This window comes from Arabidopsis thaliana (assembly GCF_000001735.4).
Source record: "Arabidopsis thaliana chromosome 1 sequence".
In the NCBI taxonomy this organism is placed as follows: Eukaryota; Viridiplantae; Streptophyta; class Magnoliopsida; order Brassicales; family Brassicaceae; genus Arabidopsis; species Arabidopsis thaliana.
In genome coordinates this window covers 25,300,716-25,317,802 of record NC_003070.9, presented here as the reverse complement: position 1 = coordinate 25,317,802, position 17,087 = coordinate 25,300,716, and the positions used below count along the sequence as shown (strand labels likewise).

At 36.9% G+C, this 17,087-nt stretch overlaps 4 protein-coding genes across 15 annotated transcripts; 2 read left to right on the top strand and 2 right to left on the bottom strand.

Annotated features, from left to right (window-relative positions):
* Window positions 1-307: 307 nt before the first annotated feature.
* URE (urease) lies at window positions 308-5,143 on the bottom strand. Its single transcript, NM_105422.4, has 18 exons — window positions 4,836-5,143; window positions 4,670-4,743; window positions 4,530-4,575; window positions 4,345-4,450; window positions 4,084-4,229; window positions 3,841-3,951; window positions 3,593-3,756; window positions 3,149-3,527; window positions 2,962-3,070; window positions 2,757-2,896; window positions 2,525-2,662; window positions 2,348-2,439; window positions 2,108-2,237; window positions 1,871-2,029; window positions 1,625-1,792; window positions 1,375-1,509; window positions 1,215-1,286; window positions 308-1,113 (listed from the first exon to the last, which is right to left on the bottom strand). The coding sequence occupies exons 1-18, from the start codon at window positions 4,959-4,961 to the stop codon at window positions 892-894; spliced, it is 2,517 nt and encodes an 838-aa protein (NP_176922.1). The 5' UTR covers window positions 4,962-5,143; the 3' UTR covers window positions 308-891.
* Window positions 5,144-5,320: 177 nt separating this feature from the next.
* Window positions 5,321-6,561, top strand: AT1G67540 (uncharacterized protein). 2 transcript variants are annotated; one of them, NM_001124092.1, is made up of 2 exons: window positions 5,321-5,454; window positions 5,543-6,561. In NM_001124092.1, the coding sequence occupies exons 1-2, from the start codon at window positions 5,452-5,454 to the stop codon at window positions 6,305-6,307; spliced, it is 768 nt and encodes a 255-aa protein (NP_001117564.1). In that variant the 5' UTR covers window positions 5,321-5,451; the 3' UTR covers window positions 6,308-6,561. The 2 variants fall into 2 exon arrangements, with proteins under 2 accessions (NP_001117564.1, NP_176921.1); NM_105421.2 differs by having other exon boundaries at window positions 5,321-6,561.
* AT1G67530 (ARM repeat superfamily protein) lies at window positions 6,495-10,186 on the bottom strand (the record flags this gene model as incomplete). 4 transcript variants are annotated; one of them, NM_105420.3, is made up of 6 exons in its annotated part: window positions 9,996-10,186; window positions 9,524-9,603; window positions 9,114-9,299; window positions 8,916-9,023; window positions 7,636-8,798; window positions 6,495-7,562 (listed from the first exon to the last, which is right to left on the bottom strand). In NM_105420.3, exons 2-6 carry the CDS (start codon window positions 9,572-9,574, stop codon window positions 6,722-6,724), a joined length of 2,349 nt encoding a protein of 782 aa, NP_176920.1. In that variant the 5' UTR covers window positions 9,575-9,603; window positions 9,996-10,186. The 4 variants fall into 4 exon arrangements, with proteins under 4 accessions (NP_176920.1, NP_001154455.1, NP_001322110.1 ...); NM_001160983.2 differs by lacking the exon at window positions 9,996-10,186 and adding an exon at window positions 9,698-9,982; NM_001334315.1 differs by lacking the exon at window positions 9,996-10,186 and having other exon boundaries at window positions 6,722-7,562; window positions 9,524-9,646.
* A 1,259-nt stretch (window positions 10,187-11,445) lies between these two features.
* AT1G67520 (lectin protein kinase family protein) lies at window positions 11,446-15,175 on the top strand (the record flags this gene model as incomplete). Of its 8 annotated transcripts, none has more annotated exons than NM_001334310.1 (10): window positions 11,446-12,492; window positions 12,593-12,609; window positions 12,697-13,080; window positions 13,190-13,303; window positions 13,399-13,455; window positions 13,537-13,766; window positions 13,838-14,048; window positions 14,123-14,360; window positions 14,430-14,583; window positions 14,674-15,175. In NM_001334310.1, the coding sequence occupies 10 exons, from the start codon at window positions 12,470-12,472 to the stop codon at window positions 14,989-14,991; spliced, it is 1,746 nt and encodes a 581-aa protein (NP_001320506.1). In that variant the 3' UTR covers window positions 14,992-15,175. The 8 variants fall into 8 exon arrangements, with proteins under 8 accessions (NP_001320506.1, NP_001320509.1, NP_001320505.1 ...); NM_001334312.1 differs by having other exon boundaries at window positions 11,446-11,728; window positions 11,998-12,492; window positions 12,593-13,080; window positions 14,674-15,150; NM_001334309.1 differs by having other exon boundaries at window positions 11,446-12,696; window positions 12,826-13,080.
* Between the last annotated feature and the right edge of the window lie 1,912 nt (window positions 15,176-17,087).

The following is a 17,087-nucleotide window of genomic DNA, read 5'->3' as shown; positions in this document are numbered from 1 at the left end:
TTCGGTCTTATCATGTCCCTTTTCACACAAAAATTACATTATTTCTAAAATACAACTAAATTTTGTTTACAAAAATGTAAATTTAAAGATATTAGTTTTCTATGAAATTCGAATATAAAGTACCCCATATGAATATGAAAAATACAAATATATGTAAAAAAAAATTGTTGTTGATTCTAGATAGATATCCAAATATGTTGTTGAAAATGCTCTGTACCGCAGAACAAGATAGCATTCGTATCAATGTGATTGAGGATCATATACTTGTGTTTTTTGGTGTATGGAATGAAAAAGTGGCAAATTTTTTAAAATAAGTTCAATTTCTATAATAGAATTAGGCATGTACGTAAAGGAAAATAAAATAAGTTTTTAAAATTGACTCTAAATGCAAAACAATGAAGAAGATATTGAACATGAACAAGATGGTGACACACACCATTTAGTAGAGGAGAAGATAACCATCACAGATTCATAGGAAAGCTCAGTACAATAATCTTCTGTTTGCTGTCTTCTGGAAGTTGCTTCTATAATGATGTAAATGCTTTTACCCCACAAGAATCAAGCAAGCCACTAACAACTTCATGCCATTAAAAAATGACAGAGACAACATAAAAAAGACACCACTTTATAATTCTATAATGGATCCTCTAGTCTAACAACATTGGTCCTTGCAACTCTCTAGACTTGATCATCTCTTTCACCACATTCCCTTTTTATATTTGCTTCTCTCACTATTCTTTTGTTTGTTTGTTCAAAGAAGCTTATTGTTACAAATGAACATAAGGGATGTGACCTATCAGTATATTCTTGCTATAGTGCTGTAGGTGTCTCTCATTGTAGTTAGCAATGCCGCCGATAAAATGCACTAGAGCATCAGAAATTTCAACAACCTTAAAAGAGGAAATAGTTCCGGGAGAGAGGGACTGAATCGGCTGGCGCACATGTAAGGACCTCGCCATTTGCTGTGACAACGTATGTCTCTGGATCCACGGTGATCTCTGGAAGCGCATCATTCAGCTTCATGTCGAGTTTTGTGAGCTGCCTCACGTTGGACACCGCTACAACCCTCTTCTTGAGTCCATATAGTTCTTTTACCCCCTTTCTCAAGGCAGCCTGGTTTATGTAAGAATACATAAACTATAGTTAATATTAACTGAATCCACAAATGAATTGGGGAAAGAATGGAAGATACAGAGTGACAAAAGATTATATGCCTTGCTGACAAATGCAACAGAGTTTTCACTTCCGGCCTTTCCAAATGCTCCAAACATAGGTCTTGATATCACCTACCATCATAAAATAAAAGAAAGGACCGTCTTTAGAGACGTGTTGTCAAGAAAACGAGTCTAGAATCTAGTAGTCAGTAATGATTACCGGCTCAGGAGTGGGTATGCTCGCATTTGCATCGCCCATATTAGCCCATGCTATATTGCCTCCTTTGATTATCATTTCTGGTTTTGCTCCGAAGAAAGCCGGCTGCCATATAACAAGATCAGCCAGCTTCTTCACCTGCATCACAGTGCAGTTTCCAATTAAGTAAACAAAAGCACTGACGTTAAGTAGTTACAGAGGAAAATAAAGCTGTATAAGTAAGATATGAGACGTGTGGAGAAGATTAGCATACCTCAACCGAGCCAATTAAGTCTGCAAACCCATTGGCTATAGCTGGGTTTATAGTGTACTTTGCAATGTATCTCTTGATCCTTGAGTTATCATCATCAGCCATGTTAGGATCAATGGCTCCCCTCTGAGCCTTCATCTTGTCAGCTGTCTGCCAAGTTCTGCTTATTACCTGTCAAAAGAGAACATGCCACAAAGTAAGCATCTCTACAGAAAGGATATAGAATTCAAGAATTCAAATACTATGAACCTCTCCAATGCGACCCATTGCTTGTGAGTCGGAGGAGATAATGCTGATTGCTCCCATATCATGCAATATATCCTCTGCAGCTATTGTTTCAGCTCTTATTCTTGATTCAGCAAAAGCTACATCTTCTGGGATGTTCTTGTCAAGGTGATGGCAAACCATCTGTTTGTGTTTGCATATGAGGTTATTAACAAGACAAAAGTAAAGCAATTCACCATCACTCGTATAAAATTCTCATACCAGCATGTCAAGATGTTCATCTACAGTATTTTTCGTATATGGCCGTGTTGGGTTGGTTGATGACGGGAGTACATTTTTCACTCCACAAACTCTAATGATATCTGGTGCATGTCCACCACCAGCACCTTCACTGTCCAGAATGATTTAACAAACAAAAATAGCACTTCAATATTTTGCTTCAAACATAAGCAGTGAAGGAAGCATCTGAGAGGTGCATGAAGAGGTGAGAAGCTGATGAACCTGTGATATGTATGTATTGTTCTCCCACGAAATGCATTGATAGTGTGCTCAACAAAACCGGATTCATTTAAGGTGTCAGTATGAATGTTCACCTGTCAAATCAAAACAATTGAGTACATATGGGAAACTATCAATCCTGTTTCTTAAAAGAGGATGTCATCAGGGAAAAGAAAAGACCTGGATATCATATTCTTCTGCAACTGCCAAACAATTGTCTATTGCAGCAGGAGTAGTTCCCCAGTCCTCATGCAGCTTCAATCCCATTGCTCCAGCCTCCACTATGTGACGAAGCTCTAACGGTTTAGCTGTATTTCCCTAACAACGATACATTTGCTAACCGTAAGAGTTCGAAATACAGATGAGTACATGGATAACAAGGATATCAGTATCAAGAAGAAACATATCCCACCTTTCCTGTAAAGCCAAAGTTTAGTGGCAGGCTATCTGTGGACTGCAGCATTAACTTCATATCGAACGGAGAAGGGGTACACGTAGTAGCACGTGTACCATAAGCAGGCCCTGTCCCTCCCCCAACCATAGTTGTAATGCCTGCATATACTTATGAATTTAGAGGCAAACTTATGCTTTATATTCAGTCAGGCTACTCTACTCACCGCTTGACACTGCTTCATACACCAATTGAGGACATATGAAATGTACATGACAATCAATAGCTCCTGCAGTTACAATCATTCCTTCTCCAGCAATAACCTCAGTCTTATTCTAAGAAAATAAACAAGAGAAAGTAAGTAAGTACTCCAAAATGGTATTTACTGTGTTTTATACAGTGAAATAAATTACCCCAATAAGCATATTGTTCTGCACACCATGCATGGTATCTGGATTGCCTGCTTTCCCAATACCAACAATATGACCATTTTTAATGCCAATATCTGCCTTATATATTCCTGAATAATCAATTATCACACTATTGGTAATGACAGTATCCAAAGAAAGAGCTTCAGCTTGCTCTATGCCTTGTCCCATGCCTTCTCTTAGAACTTTTCCACCTCCAAATACACATTCATCTCCATAAACAGTATAATCTTTTTCAATTCTTGCGTATAAGTTGGTATCACCTAGGCGAAGCTTGTCCCCAGTGGTAGGACCATACATATTTGCATACTTTTCACGAGAAATCATAGTTGTAAATCGAGGATCTTCCCCTGCTATCCCCTCACTGCAAAGAGATCAGTTAAAACTTTATATCTTTTGTATATGTAAGTAGGTGGACTAGGAGTTAACCTAGCATCAATATCTTCCAGGTGCTTAAATCCTCTTCTCTCCATTGTTTCCATTAAAACTGTCCAATTGACATCATCAACTAGACCATCAACAATTCCATTTCCTCCCCTTATCACTTTATTTCCACCAATATTCACAAGTACAACGCTTTTTCTTTCTCCTGGCTACAAAAATATAAATTTCACTGACATGACTAAAAGCTGGTCATTATTTAGCCGAGACATATAACAAAAGATGAGAAAACAAACCTCAAAGCGAACAGCTGTTCCAGCGGGTATGTTTAAACGCATACCAAGAGCTTTACGTCTGTCAAACACCAATAGTGGATTCACTTCAATAAAATGGTAGTGACTTCCAACCTAAAAAGGACTTGATAAATTAACTACAACTGATTTCATGAACCTATCTCCATACCAATAAGGATTCAAAAATAAAGAATCTTACAGTAATTTGAAAATACAAAAGAAGCAAGAGATGAAAATTTAACAAACCTGCACTGGTCTGTCTCCAGTGTTCACTACTTTCAGAACTACTGCTTTCCTTCCATGATTTATAATTATACTTCCATCTCCATATTTCATATCACCAGGAATAATTACACCCTCATGAACTTCTGGAAATTTATCCAATGAAGGAACTACAAAACAAGTCGTAATCTCTACACATTAACAATATTACTACTTTTACTAACTAAGCAAAGTATACCAGAAAAATAAAAAGCTAACTGTAGAATACAATGATCAAAATGGAACCTGGAAGGAAAGATCCATGCAAAGCAAGTTCAAGGTTGCCGTTTTCAAGAGAAATCGGCTCATGAACCGTGACTAACTTTGTACCATCACGAAATGTACCTTCGACCTACAACACCCTAACTATAGTTATAATGACTTGACAAAGCATGGAACATTAAAAAAGAATCAATGACACCACTACCTACCTGAACCGTATACAAAAGATGTAAAACAGCAGGAAGAACCTGTCTCCTGTTTACAGAAAAAGAAGATGCAAAATAGTACTGAATATATCAAAACAAAAACAAAAAAAGTGAAACAACTATAGAATTCATCATATCATCACCTTCCTAATAGTTGTCTCCCGATATCCATTAGCTCAGCCACGCTTTTATCACCATCACGAATAAACTCAAGAATCTACATAACCATGAGAAGTTGAGAACCATAACTTCGACTTAAGAATTGCAGACCATAAAAATAGTAAATGAAATTGAAGAATAGTGAAGTACCTGAGTAGCAATAAGTGCTACAGCTTCAGTGTAATTGAGTCTAATACCACGAGCAAGACGTTTCTGTGCAAGGAAACCAGCTTGATGTAGCTCTAACTTCTCGATCTCTCGCGGCAACAACTTCATTTCTCCACCTCCCAATCCAATCTTACCCACGTCTCCGGCAAACAGAGCAACGATTCCGTTACCGAGAAGTCGTACTGGTAAGAGACTAAATTTGAAGTTGAAGGAGAAGAGACGTTGACCATCGGTGATTCGCAGACTCGCACAGTACAATCTATCTAATGGCTTACCTCATGCATGCGTCATAGATTCGGTTTCCTTTTTTATTTTATTTTAAAAAAGATTCCCAACGTTTGGTTTTAAAAATATTTTCAAAAAACCCACTTTTGGCAACCCAGTTTCGAATCTTCTCGAGTGGACTTAAAAAAAGAATAGCGTAACCGCTCGTTCTAAAAAATGCTCAGCTGAAATCAAGACTAACCGCTCGCTTACCCTTGACTAACGTATAAAATCCTGAAACCGAACTAATTTTCTCAAAAGTTTCTCGATCATTTTCCGGGAAAATTTACAGACGAGAAAATAAAACATTTGGAATCTGCTACATTCCTCATAAATGGTATGCAATTCTCTTTGTTCTTACCCTTTGATAACCTCAAATAATCTGGACATGTTTGGTTATTTTTTGTGATTTTGGATTTTGACAGGAGCAACCGGCGAGAAGGAGGCCGCGACGTCGTCCTCTTGAGACTTGTGGTGGTGTAATACTCTCCATGACTCGTGTTCTTTACACAAGAAGCCAGACTCTGATGAAGAAGAAGAAGAATCTATCCTCTTGGCTATTGAGGAAACTCTTTGAATTCGTTATCTTCTTTGTTTCGATGACAAGTCCGTTTCATCGTCATTTTCTCGCGGTTCTCTCTGTAGCTGACGATCATATACTCGCGTTACAAGACGCAATCGAGACTTACTTCCCTTCTTCAAGCAATGTGTTTGTTAAGATCTTTGATTTGTTGATCATTGTAGAGACTCTGCCAGAGAAACTTGATGGAGTGCTCAAGAAACTTCCGAGTTTGATGAGCCGAGTGGCGTGGCTAGATTGGTTGTTGGTTCATGTTATTTCTAGGCTTGGTTTGTTGGTGAACGTGTTGGGACGTTGGAGAGATAAGAACAAAGGGACGAATGAGAAAGAGATCACAGTTGATAGGAGCTTTAGCAGATCAGGGTCAGTTTCAGAAGAGGAGGAAGAGAAGAGGAATTTGGGGACGGAGAAGAAAGTGTCGTACAAGGAGGCATTACAGAGAGGAAGTAGTGGAGAAGATGGCGGTGGAAGCACTGGTCGAAGCAGCAGTAGCCGCAGAGATCCGATCTTGGAACTCTTTGAGACCGGATGGATTCAGAATCCCATCAAACGAAGTAGTAGAAGCGCGGATTCGCTCACCTTCTCGCGTTCTGAATCCTATTCGACCTGATTTCTTTCGAGATTTGAACCCGAGGGGTGACACAATAGCTTACATGTTTTGGTCTCTTTCAAGTACTTCTTGTATTCATTACTTTGTAAATGTCATATTCTAAGTAACCTAAGTTTAAGATTTGTTTTAAAACTTTGGATACTTATCATAGAAACATAATAAACCAGAAGAATGACAATAAGTGAATACGATGTTAAAACTGGGGTTTTGTTTTACTTGTATTTACCTTGATTGATATACATCTTTTTTTGGCTAACCAAAAGAACAACAAAAATCGAGTGTACTAATCACAATGAGACCTGTACAACATATCTTCTTCTCTATGAAATGACTTTTGTAACTTGTAAGAAAGAAAAACAAAGCTTTACATATAAAAGGTTGTACTTGTATGTACATGTGATATTTTCTTCTTTCTCACTCGCGAACCGAGTAGCTTTTCTTCCAGAAGAAGCTGAATGGTCTTGCCATCGACTTTCTTCTCGACATTGATTTCGACAGGACTCTTGGTTCATAGTCTTGAACTGAAGCTGAAGCAGGAGTTGATCCATGGACAGACAGCGGTGCTGAGAGAGATTTTCGGGCAGGTTCCTTTTGGGGTGGCTCATCTCTGTTTGAAGATGGCTGGTCCCGTTGCTGTCTTTCTTCCCTAAACAGCATTAGAAGCTTCTGAGACTTCTCTCTGCCTCGAGGTGTTCCGTTTACAGAGATTGACACTAATGATGGTATCACACCTTCTTGTAGCACCATTTGGATACAAGACTCTCTTCCATTGCATAGAATCAAAAGGCATGAAACAGCTTGCTCCTGCTCTGTTGTGTCACCCATGTCTAGCACTGTTGCTAGACTGCTGATCATGCCCTGTGATGATACCGCTTCATCTTTGCCCTCCTGGCTTGAAGCTAGATTTAGCAATACGGCTAGTGACTTCTCTATCCACAAATTTTCACCTGTTGATGCGAGAAGGCCTTGGAGGCTCTTGATGATGTTAGATGAAAGGAGAGCAGGGATATTGGGGGAATATGTGGAAAGGTTGTAGAGGGCGTGAAGAGCATCGAGCTTGCATTGGGTTTCGATTTCCTTCTGAAGAAGTTGGACAAGGAAAGGTACTGCTTGGCTTGAACCTATCACGGACTTTGCTTCATCGAGACAGGAAAGGTTCAGATAAAGCGCGGTTGCTGAACCATGGGACTCAGCAGAAGAAATCATTTTCTCCAGCAGCCGAATCACCCCAGAAGTTAACATCAACTCTTTGTTCCTTGAGAACACAAAAAGTAATGAGAAAGTCACAATCTATTATTGTATTACCAACATCAACAAGAGGTACTAACCTGTTGTTGTTGACGGCTAAATTGAACAGAGCCATAGCTCCACTATCCTGAGCTGCAGCATTGTTATCATCTACAGCTGATCCTAAGAATCGCAACAAGGCTTCAACAAACCCGTTGGCTCCCATGAAGATCCTGGCCTCTTCATCATCCTTCAGCAATAGCCTGATTTTTTCTACAACCTTGCATTTTTTCTCCAAACCCTCCTCTTCGTTTAAGACAGCCAATAAATCTTGATACCTCTCAAGTACATTTATATCAGAATCCTCCTCATCATCATCATCAGACACAAAACTTTCTTCTGTGTTTTGTCGTTCAACAACAGTAGTACCATTCTCCTCCAACGGAACAATTTTTACGCCCTTCAATTTATACGACCCTATACTGTTGACTGACTGTGATTTGGTGGACTCGGAGTCAGAGAGAGCTAGTCTCCAGTAGTCGAGGTCTTGAGATTCCGGCGGCCCACTAGGAATTTGAGTTCCATTCTGTTCACACCAGCTCGCAATAAGACCTTTAACACAGTTATTGGGAGTCAAAGAGATATGTGGGAGCTGTTGTTGAGTCTTTGGGCAAGTATTATGCCCATCACTGAACCATTTCTCAATACAGACCCGTTCATAAGTCTGCCCTGAAGCAATAATGACAGGATCACACATAAGTTGCAAAGATATGGGACATCTCAGTTCTTCGGGTGGAACAGGCATCTGTCCTGAATTTATGCTGTTCATGGGCTTGTCGTTTAAAGAACCAAACCTTGATAGCTGACGACCAAACCCATGAACACTCCCATGATCTTCATTAGGAGAACATGGATAGGAACCCGGAGAGTCATTCTCATCCAAGATCTCACTTCTGAATAGCTTGGAGCATTTTCTCATAAGATGCAGAAGATAAGCCACAATTGATTCCTTACGCTTGTCTTCTTCGGCGCGTGCCCTGTCAATGAGTTTCTTTAAAGCCCTTCGTTCTGCCAGAGCCACTCTAGAAGAAGTGATACTTAGTCTAGTAGCAGCACGGTGGAAAATTTCAAGCTCGGTGTTGTCATTACAGTTGTCAAATTTCTTCCCTTGTTGAAGCAATGCAATAATCTGATCACCGACTTCCTTCTCCGATGGATCAAGCATGAACCTGGTGTTCTCTAGTTCACCAACAATTTCCAAAATCTGAAGAAATCATACATAAAAAAAAACAGACTTCTCAACTATAAACATCATAACTATCAATCAACAAGTGGACTTATCTTAATCATCACAATGTGAAATGAACTGAGTAATAATTACCTGTGACCCAATTGAGCTAGGAACAATGTCTTCTACACGTTTAAGACCATCAATGAGAGCAATTTTTGCTTTCTCAAACTTTAAAAGAACCGCATCCCCCGTTATGGCCTGTTCACATTGGAAAATGTAGAACATTAAAGAAGCAAAACACACGAAACGAGAAAGCATAAAACTTGTCCAAAGAGAGAAAAAACTGACCAAGTAAAGTTTACTACACTCAGAACAGTGCTGAAGAATATTTTTTGCCTTCTCAAGTGCAATATGTAAAGAGCATAAGGCTTGAATCCCTGATTTGCTACGCGGTCTTGCTCCTTCCAATGACGGGAAGATTGAAAGTACCTTGCATAGAACTCCAGATAGTTCCTTGCACATATCTCCATGTAACTGTAGCAAAAGCACAAGACAATCAAATCATCAAACACCAAGAACATAAAAACACGAAACCCTCTAACAACATTGAAATCAAATGATAATAAAAAATATGTCCTTTAAGATAACCCAATTACTATTTCTAATAGAAAATTTGTTTGCAATAATCAGAGATGCAAATTTAATCAGATTCCAACAATTACAATCCGAATTCGAACATTTCAATTTAAAAACCGAACCTTGGCATCGCTAGCCGCGAATAGATTCTCTTCAAGCTCGGTCACATCCATGATCAAACCTCACCAAAACAACTCTAAAACTACAAAAATCTCCCAGAAACAAAGGAATCAATACATGAATTCAGAGAAATTATTAAAACAAACAATGAATCATGCTACAATCACAGAAATTACCTTTGCTATGAGAAAAAGATCTTAACCCAGAAAAGAGAAAGAAAAAAAAAACAGAATTTTTTATTCAAACAGCAAATCCTGGAAAAATTGCAATAACGGAACTGAAACACATCCACAAAAACCGGGAAATTCTACGATTAATAGAAAAAATTGCGAATTACATTAAAAATAAAAGAGAGCACTAAAAATAAAGCTGCGGAGAACACGTGTGGAACCAGTAACAACCAAAAATGGACAAACAAAGACAAAACAAAGAACAGAACAGAAGAGATAAGATAGAGGTCAAACATTTACATACCGGGGATATTGAGAGACCGGCCAAGGAGGAAGGTTCATAAAAGATAAACCAATAGAGAAGAATCAGACAAGTGATGATGAATTAGGGTTTTGTTCTTGGTAAGGCGATCCATGATTTTGGGGTTAAATGTGAGAGAGAGAGAGAGAGAATAAAAAGATATTCGAGTGGAGGAGGAAGTACTTAAGAATCTGTGTGTTCTGTTTTAAAAATTATTAAGTTAAGAACGGCATTACTGTGATGTTAATTAGTATTCTAATTTAAAACTAATGAACGGTTCTTTCTATAAATATTTATTTAATGTACTAGTTTTAGGAAGTTTTCCAGAGACAATATTGTAACTGGGGTTGACGTGAGTTTTCATATAATTTGTAACTTTTTGACTTTTGTTTAAAAGATTAATTTGGTTAGTTAGGAGTATTTAAGCTTTTTTGGAAGAGTTTAGAGTTTATGGTTAACCTTTTTTTTTAAGAGATTAGTGCGTTATAGTTGCAAATAGTGCGTTTTTTTCCATCAGAAAAGTTAGTGGAAACATGAACAAATTGTCAGTTAAATTATGTTATCCCACTTGAATATTTTTGCATTTTGCTTTTAATTTCTAACGGTCCACCAAATCACCAAATGGAGTATTTTAATTATTCTTGAATTAAAAACTCACTCAAAGATTTGCTTCTTCCCATCCACCCAGGCGGATTGAAGTTTTTAGCGTCTTTTTAATTATCATTTTGTATTTATAATTTATTAGATTTTTAAATTTATAATTTGAAAATTATTATCATTTATTTATTTTATATCAGACTTAAATATAAAAATATTGTTTTTGAGTTGTTATATTTGTTACCTAAATTCTTGCCAAAAAAAAAGAAAAAGAGAGAAAATCTTCTAGCTTCGAAAACATCTAATACTGTAATAGTAAAATCATTAAAACTTTTAAATTGGTTTATCAAAACTATGTCGTATATTCTTCTCCTTCTCCACGGAACCCACACATAGTAGAGAAACAATATGAGCAGTTTATCACACTCTTGAGTTACCAATTTTCTCTCATTTCTCATTATTCCTTCACTTTCTTTCGAGGTACTTCATACATAGTCGTCTTTCTCAAGTTGTTGTGGATTGTAGAGAAGACCTAATAAGCTAGAGAATGGATTCGAGGAAGTCTTTATCTTCCATCGATAGCTTCAACGATTGTTACGTTTGCTTGTAACCCAAGATTCGAAGGTCAACAATTCCACGGATGATATACCTTACTTGAGTCTTTATTTCTAACCAGTTATATGTTACAAGCTAAGTCTGATTCTTGTATTCTTTTCTACCATTGAAACCAATAAAATGGTCTCCTTACCAAGTAAAACAGGGTTATTATTATGTACTCTAACAACATTTTCCGTTCAATCAATACAAGAAGCTTTTGGATTTCTTATTTCTTTTTTTTTTTTGGGTTTTTTTCTTTCAACAAAATGATTATAAATTATTTATTTTTCTTTACCAATAAGATTTGGGGTTTTATGAACCATGATGAAATACTTTTTTGTCTTTTTATGAAGAAATGATATAACTCTGTTTCTCCTCTCTTGGTAGCAATTGGCTTTTTATTTCTCAGGTAAGTAGTCTCCCCCTTTTAAATCCTTATTGGGTGTTGTATTCTCCCAACAGGCGTGAGATGTTCGTTAAAAACAAAAACAATTGCTCAAGAGCATGGCGTCTGGTTCTGTTATGTATGTGTCTTGTTTTAGGTAATAAGAGTCAACTTCAATTTTGTGGTCACTTTCTTGCTAATTAGTTGTGATAACAGCTGTTGCTTAGAAACTTCAACGGCCAAGACTTCAATTTTGTCTCCCAGCGTAGTAGACTTGGAACTTCTGATATGACTTTGATCACAAACAAGATATATCTTTAAAAAACCACTTTAGAAAGAAATCTATTTGCCAAATCATCCATCTTTCTGAAACTATGTGTTCAAATGGCATCTTTGTCTCTCTTCTTACTTTATCTCTCTTGTTAGGAAAATCATGCAGTGAAACAGATACGCTACATCAGGGTCAGTTCTTGAAAGATGGGCAAGAGCTCGTTTCTGCTTTTAAAATCTTCAAACTCAAGTTTTTCAACTTTAAGAATTCAGAAAACTTGTATCTTGGAATTTGGTTCAACAATCTTTATCTTAATACTGATAGCCAGGACAGACCTGTCTGGATTGCTAACCGTAACAATCCAATCTCAGACCGCTCTGGAAGCCTCACAGTGGATTCTCTTGGCAGATTGAAGATTTTAAGAGGAGCATCAACCATGCTTGAGCTAAGCTCTATAGAAACCACAAGAAACACAACCCTTCAGCTTTTGGATTCTGGAAATCTTCAGCTCCAAGAGATGGATGCTGATGGATCGATGAAGCGGGTTTTGTGGCAAAGTTTCGATTATCCAACAGATACTCTTCTTCCTGGGATGAAACTAGGTTTCGATGGCAAGACCAGGAAGAGATGGGAACTTACATCATGGTTAGGTGATACTTTACCTGCTTCTGGATCTTTTGTCTTTGGGATGGATACTAATATCACAAACGTATTGACCATCTTGTGGCGTGGAAACATGTATTGGAGTAGCGGGCTTTGGAATAAAGGTCGGTTCTCCGAAGAGGAGTTAAACGAATGCGGTTTCCTCTTTTCCTTCGTTTCAACCAAGAGTGGACAATATTTTATGTATTCAGGTGATCAGGACGATGCCAGAACATTTTTTCCAACCATAATGATAGACGAACAAGGCATTTTGCGTAGAGAGCAAATGCATCGGCAACGTAACAGGCAAAATTATAGGAACCGGAATTGTTTGGCTGCAGGTTACGTAGTCCGGGATGAGCCATATGGGTTCACTTCTTTCAGAGTGACAGTATCTTCTTCCGCAAGCAATGGTTTTGTACTTAGTGGAACGTTTAGTTCAGTTGATTGCAGTGCTATATGTTTGCAAAACTCTTCTTGTCTTGCCTATGCTTCAACCGAGCCGGATGGTACGGGTTGCGAAATCTGGAATACTTATCCTACCAACAAAGGGTCGGCTTCTCATAGTCCTAGAACTATATATATCCGTGGAAATGGTATATAACTTGTGGAAATATATTCTCTGTTTTTTTTGTCAGTGTCGCTTTAGTAACTGCAGCAAATCTATTGGACATTAAGTTTTCTGGAATATTGAATATGTTGTAGGTCAAGAGAACAAAAAAGTGGCAGCTTGGCATATTGTTGTGGCAACACTGTTCCTCATGACACCTATAATTTGGTTTATAATCTATCTCGTGTTGAGGAAATTTAATGTAAAAGGTAGAAATTGTATCAGAATTACTCACAAAACAGTTTTAGTCTCAATGGTTTTCTTACTAACAAGTTCACCCTCTTTCTTTCTTTTTATGATCCAGGACGTGTTTTATTTCGTGGAATATACTACTTTCTATGGAGAGAGCTCACTCCTCAAGGTACGTACGTACCTGAGATTTAGCTGAATAATATTTGTAAAAGCATGTCTATTAATGTAATATTTGCTATTAATATGTTAGTGATTGGTTTCATACGGAGGAGAATTTTATCACTAAGGTTTGGTTCAACAATAGACCAAGAAATGCTACTACGTGAATTGGGAATTGATAGGAGCTGCATACACAAGAGAAATGAAAGGAAGAGTAATAACGAGCTTCAGATTTTTAGCTTTGAAAGTGTAGTATCGGCAACAGATGACTTCTCCGATGAAAACAAGCTCGGTGAAGGAGGTTTTGGTCCTGTATATAAGGTAGTCCAGAGTCTTCATGTTTTTTAGATTAACTTAAAGCAGATTTTTATGTTTCTGCTACTTTCTTGAAGGGAAAGTTATTAAATGGGGAAGAAGTGGCTATCAAGAGACTATCTTTAGCATCTGGCCAAGGATTAGTGGAGTTTAAAAACGAAGCTATACTTATTGCAAAGCTTCAGCATACAAATCTTGTTCAGGTTTTAGGATGTTGCATCGAAAAAGATGAGAAAATGCTGATTTATGAATACATGCAGAACAAGAGCCTTGACTACTTCCTCTTTGGTGAGATTTTGGTTATTAAAAGGCTAAGAATCTTTCGAGATTACATCTGAAAAAATGTCAACAAATATGTGCAGATCCCTTGAGGAAAAACGTTTTGGATTGGACGTTGCGGTTCAGGATCATGGAAGGAATCATTCAAGGGCTTTTGTACCTTCACAAGTACTCAAGATTGAAAGTGATACATAGAGACATCAAAGCTAGTAATATTTTGCTAGACGAGGATATGAATCCGAAAATATCGGATTTTGGATTGGCTCGGATATTTGGAGCGGAAGAAACAAGAGCCAACACCAAAAGAGTTGCTGGCACATTGTAAGTTAAGAGTGACTAGAAACAAGGAGAAGATTCTTTGATCACATTTTAATAGGCTCTCTTGTGTAGTGGCTATATGTCGCCGGAGTATTTTAGAGAAGGACTATTCTCGGCGAAATCAGATGTGTTCAGCTTTGGGGTTCTAATGCTCGAAATCATTTGTGGGAGGAAGAACAATAGCTTTCACCATGACTTAGAAGGACCTTTGAATCTCATAGTTCATGTAAAAGCAAAACTTTCTTCTCTTATTTGTTAACATTCTCATCTTTCTTGCTTGCGTAGTCGACTAGTCGCTGAAACTCTGTTTTCTCAGGTGTGGAATCTGTTTAAAGAGAACAAAATTCGTGAGGTGATAGATCTGTCTTTGAGAGATTCTGCGCTTGATTACCCTCAAGTGTTGAGATGCGTTCAAGTTGCTCTATTGTGTGTACAAGAAAACGCGGAAGATAGACCAAGTATGTTAGACGTTGTGTCCATGATATATGGCGAAGGAAATAATGCTCTTTCTTTGCCTAAAGAGCCTGCTTTCTATGATGGTCCCCGGAGAAGCTTTCCAGAAATGAAGGTTGAGCCACAGGAGCCGGAAAATGTATCGGCGAGTATTACCATCACGGTGCTGGAGGCAAGGTGAATTGAAAATAAGAAAACTGATATAATGTGAATCTCATTGTTACTTGAAATGTTTTTCTTCGTTTAATAGAGATATAAACGGATTATATATTCGGGAATTAGGATACATACTCTTACAAGAGCAAGTAATATCTTAAGTATCAATATACGTGCATGCATGACTCTTATAAATTTTTCCGTTATCCGAATCCGGGAAAGTAAAAGATCTATACATATTCATCTCAACTTAATTGATACATAAAAGAAGACCAAATTCAAGAGATAACATGTAAAATATAACACATGGAAGTAATATTTAAGGTCTAAATAACTTGGACAAGAACTTCTAACCACATTCACCAATAATATTAATATTAAAACATACAACTTTATATGATAAGTATTGTATTATATAGAACTCGCAAACTGAAGAAATTCCGTAGAAATCTAGCTACTATATGTCGTTCCGGTAGAATATTAATGATGTATTCATATAAAGTCATGCTCATAACTTCTTCTTTTTTGGGCAAAATAGTATTATTATGTTATACAGTACATAAGTTTAGCAAAATAGGGTCTACCTCTCTTCTTCAAAAGACGACATAGGAGCCAACATAATGCAAGATAGAACTAACGCTAATTAAGATAATCGAAAAGAATATGACTTGGGTGCAAAGCAAAAGGATTACGGTTTCTTGAGAGAAACTCATCCACCGGTGGAATCAATGAGTGCTTCATCTTCTTCCAATATGCTGATATCATCATTAATATTCTTGGTGTAAAACTTGTAACAGATAATCCAGACATCATTATACCTAGGAATCCATATACTCATTTCTTTTTCTTTTTATCAATTGGGTGTGACGGCTAAATGATGTAAGAACAATGAAAAATAAAAAAAAGAGCAAAGTAGAAGGGAAAAAGCAAAATTCGGGAGAATATTTTTCCACCAGTATTTGTATTGGAAATTTTTTGTTGGTAATACAAAACTTTAAAGAGCTGCTGAAGTTGAGTAATCTTTACGATGTTCATTTTCAATCTTGAGACTATATCTATATGTGTTAAGATTGTATGGTAGAACGTGATATAATATCTGTATGGTAACACGTGAGAGTAGTTTGTTGGTCCATTCTACAAATCGAACTACCACATGACAGAAACATGTATGATGTAGATGTACTGTATATTTTAACAGTTGCGGACAACATTGGTCGGAAAAAAAAAACTCATACCAAATTGGTAAGTAGTGATATTAATTTTGGTTCAATTTCTTGATCATGTGAATAATAGAATTAAAATTTAGCCAAGCCAGCCAAAACCAAAAGAATCCGTAAGCATAGCAAATATAAAGCCACTTTCGAAACTAGCAACAATGACGGTGAAATAATTTTATCCTAGTTTAGTAGACTAGACAGTAGAAACATGATGTGATAAATAAAATGATTTAATCTCATTTCTCATACTTCACTTAAATAAGATATTATCTTATAGATTTCATGCTTTAGTTAGCTTCTAAGCGTGTTTTAATGATTATAGGGGGACATAACGACATTAACAACACACCTCAAATAGTATAGTTTAAATGTACATTTACAGAAAATTCATTTTAAACTGATTCTAAAATGTAAATTTACAGAAAAATTAATTTAAACTAAATTGATAACCCTTTTATGAAAAATATTCTAAGATGTTAGTCGCAAAATTGAAATAATAAGAAAAAGATTTATAATAAGAAAAAGATTTATAAAACTCAATTTTAAACACAATTATTGGAAAAAACTTCTATACAGAGACTTTGAGAGACCAGCGAGCACGTGTCAAAGGCATGGCATTTACTTCGACGGCTAAGTGAGGGACAGGGACCCTGACCGTAACAGTTCCCAAGGAGTTACAATGTTCCGTACCTCCTTCATTTGCTAATCCCTAACACTTACGTGAGTAGTGTTAGTTATTTACCCTAATCAACATTTGGATTAGGCTAATCCATGTTTGTGAGGACCACTATGATATTTTTCTCTCTTTTTTTGTTTCTTTATCATTATGATATCATTATAATGAAAAAAAAAAAATGGCGAAAAAAAAATATCATTATGATAAATAAATATATAATTGGCAATC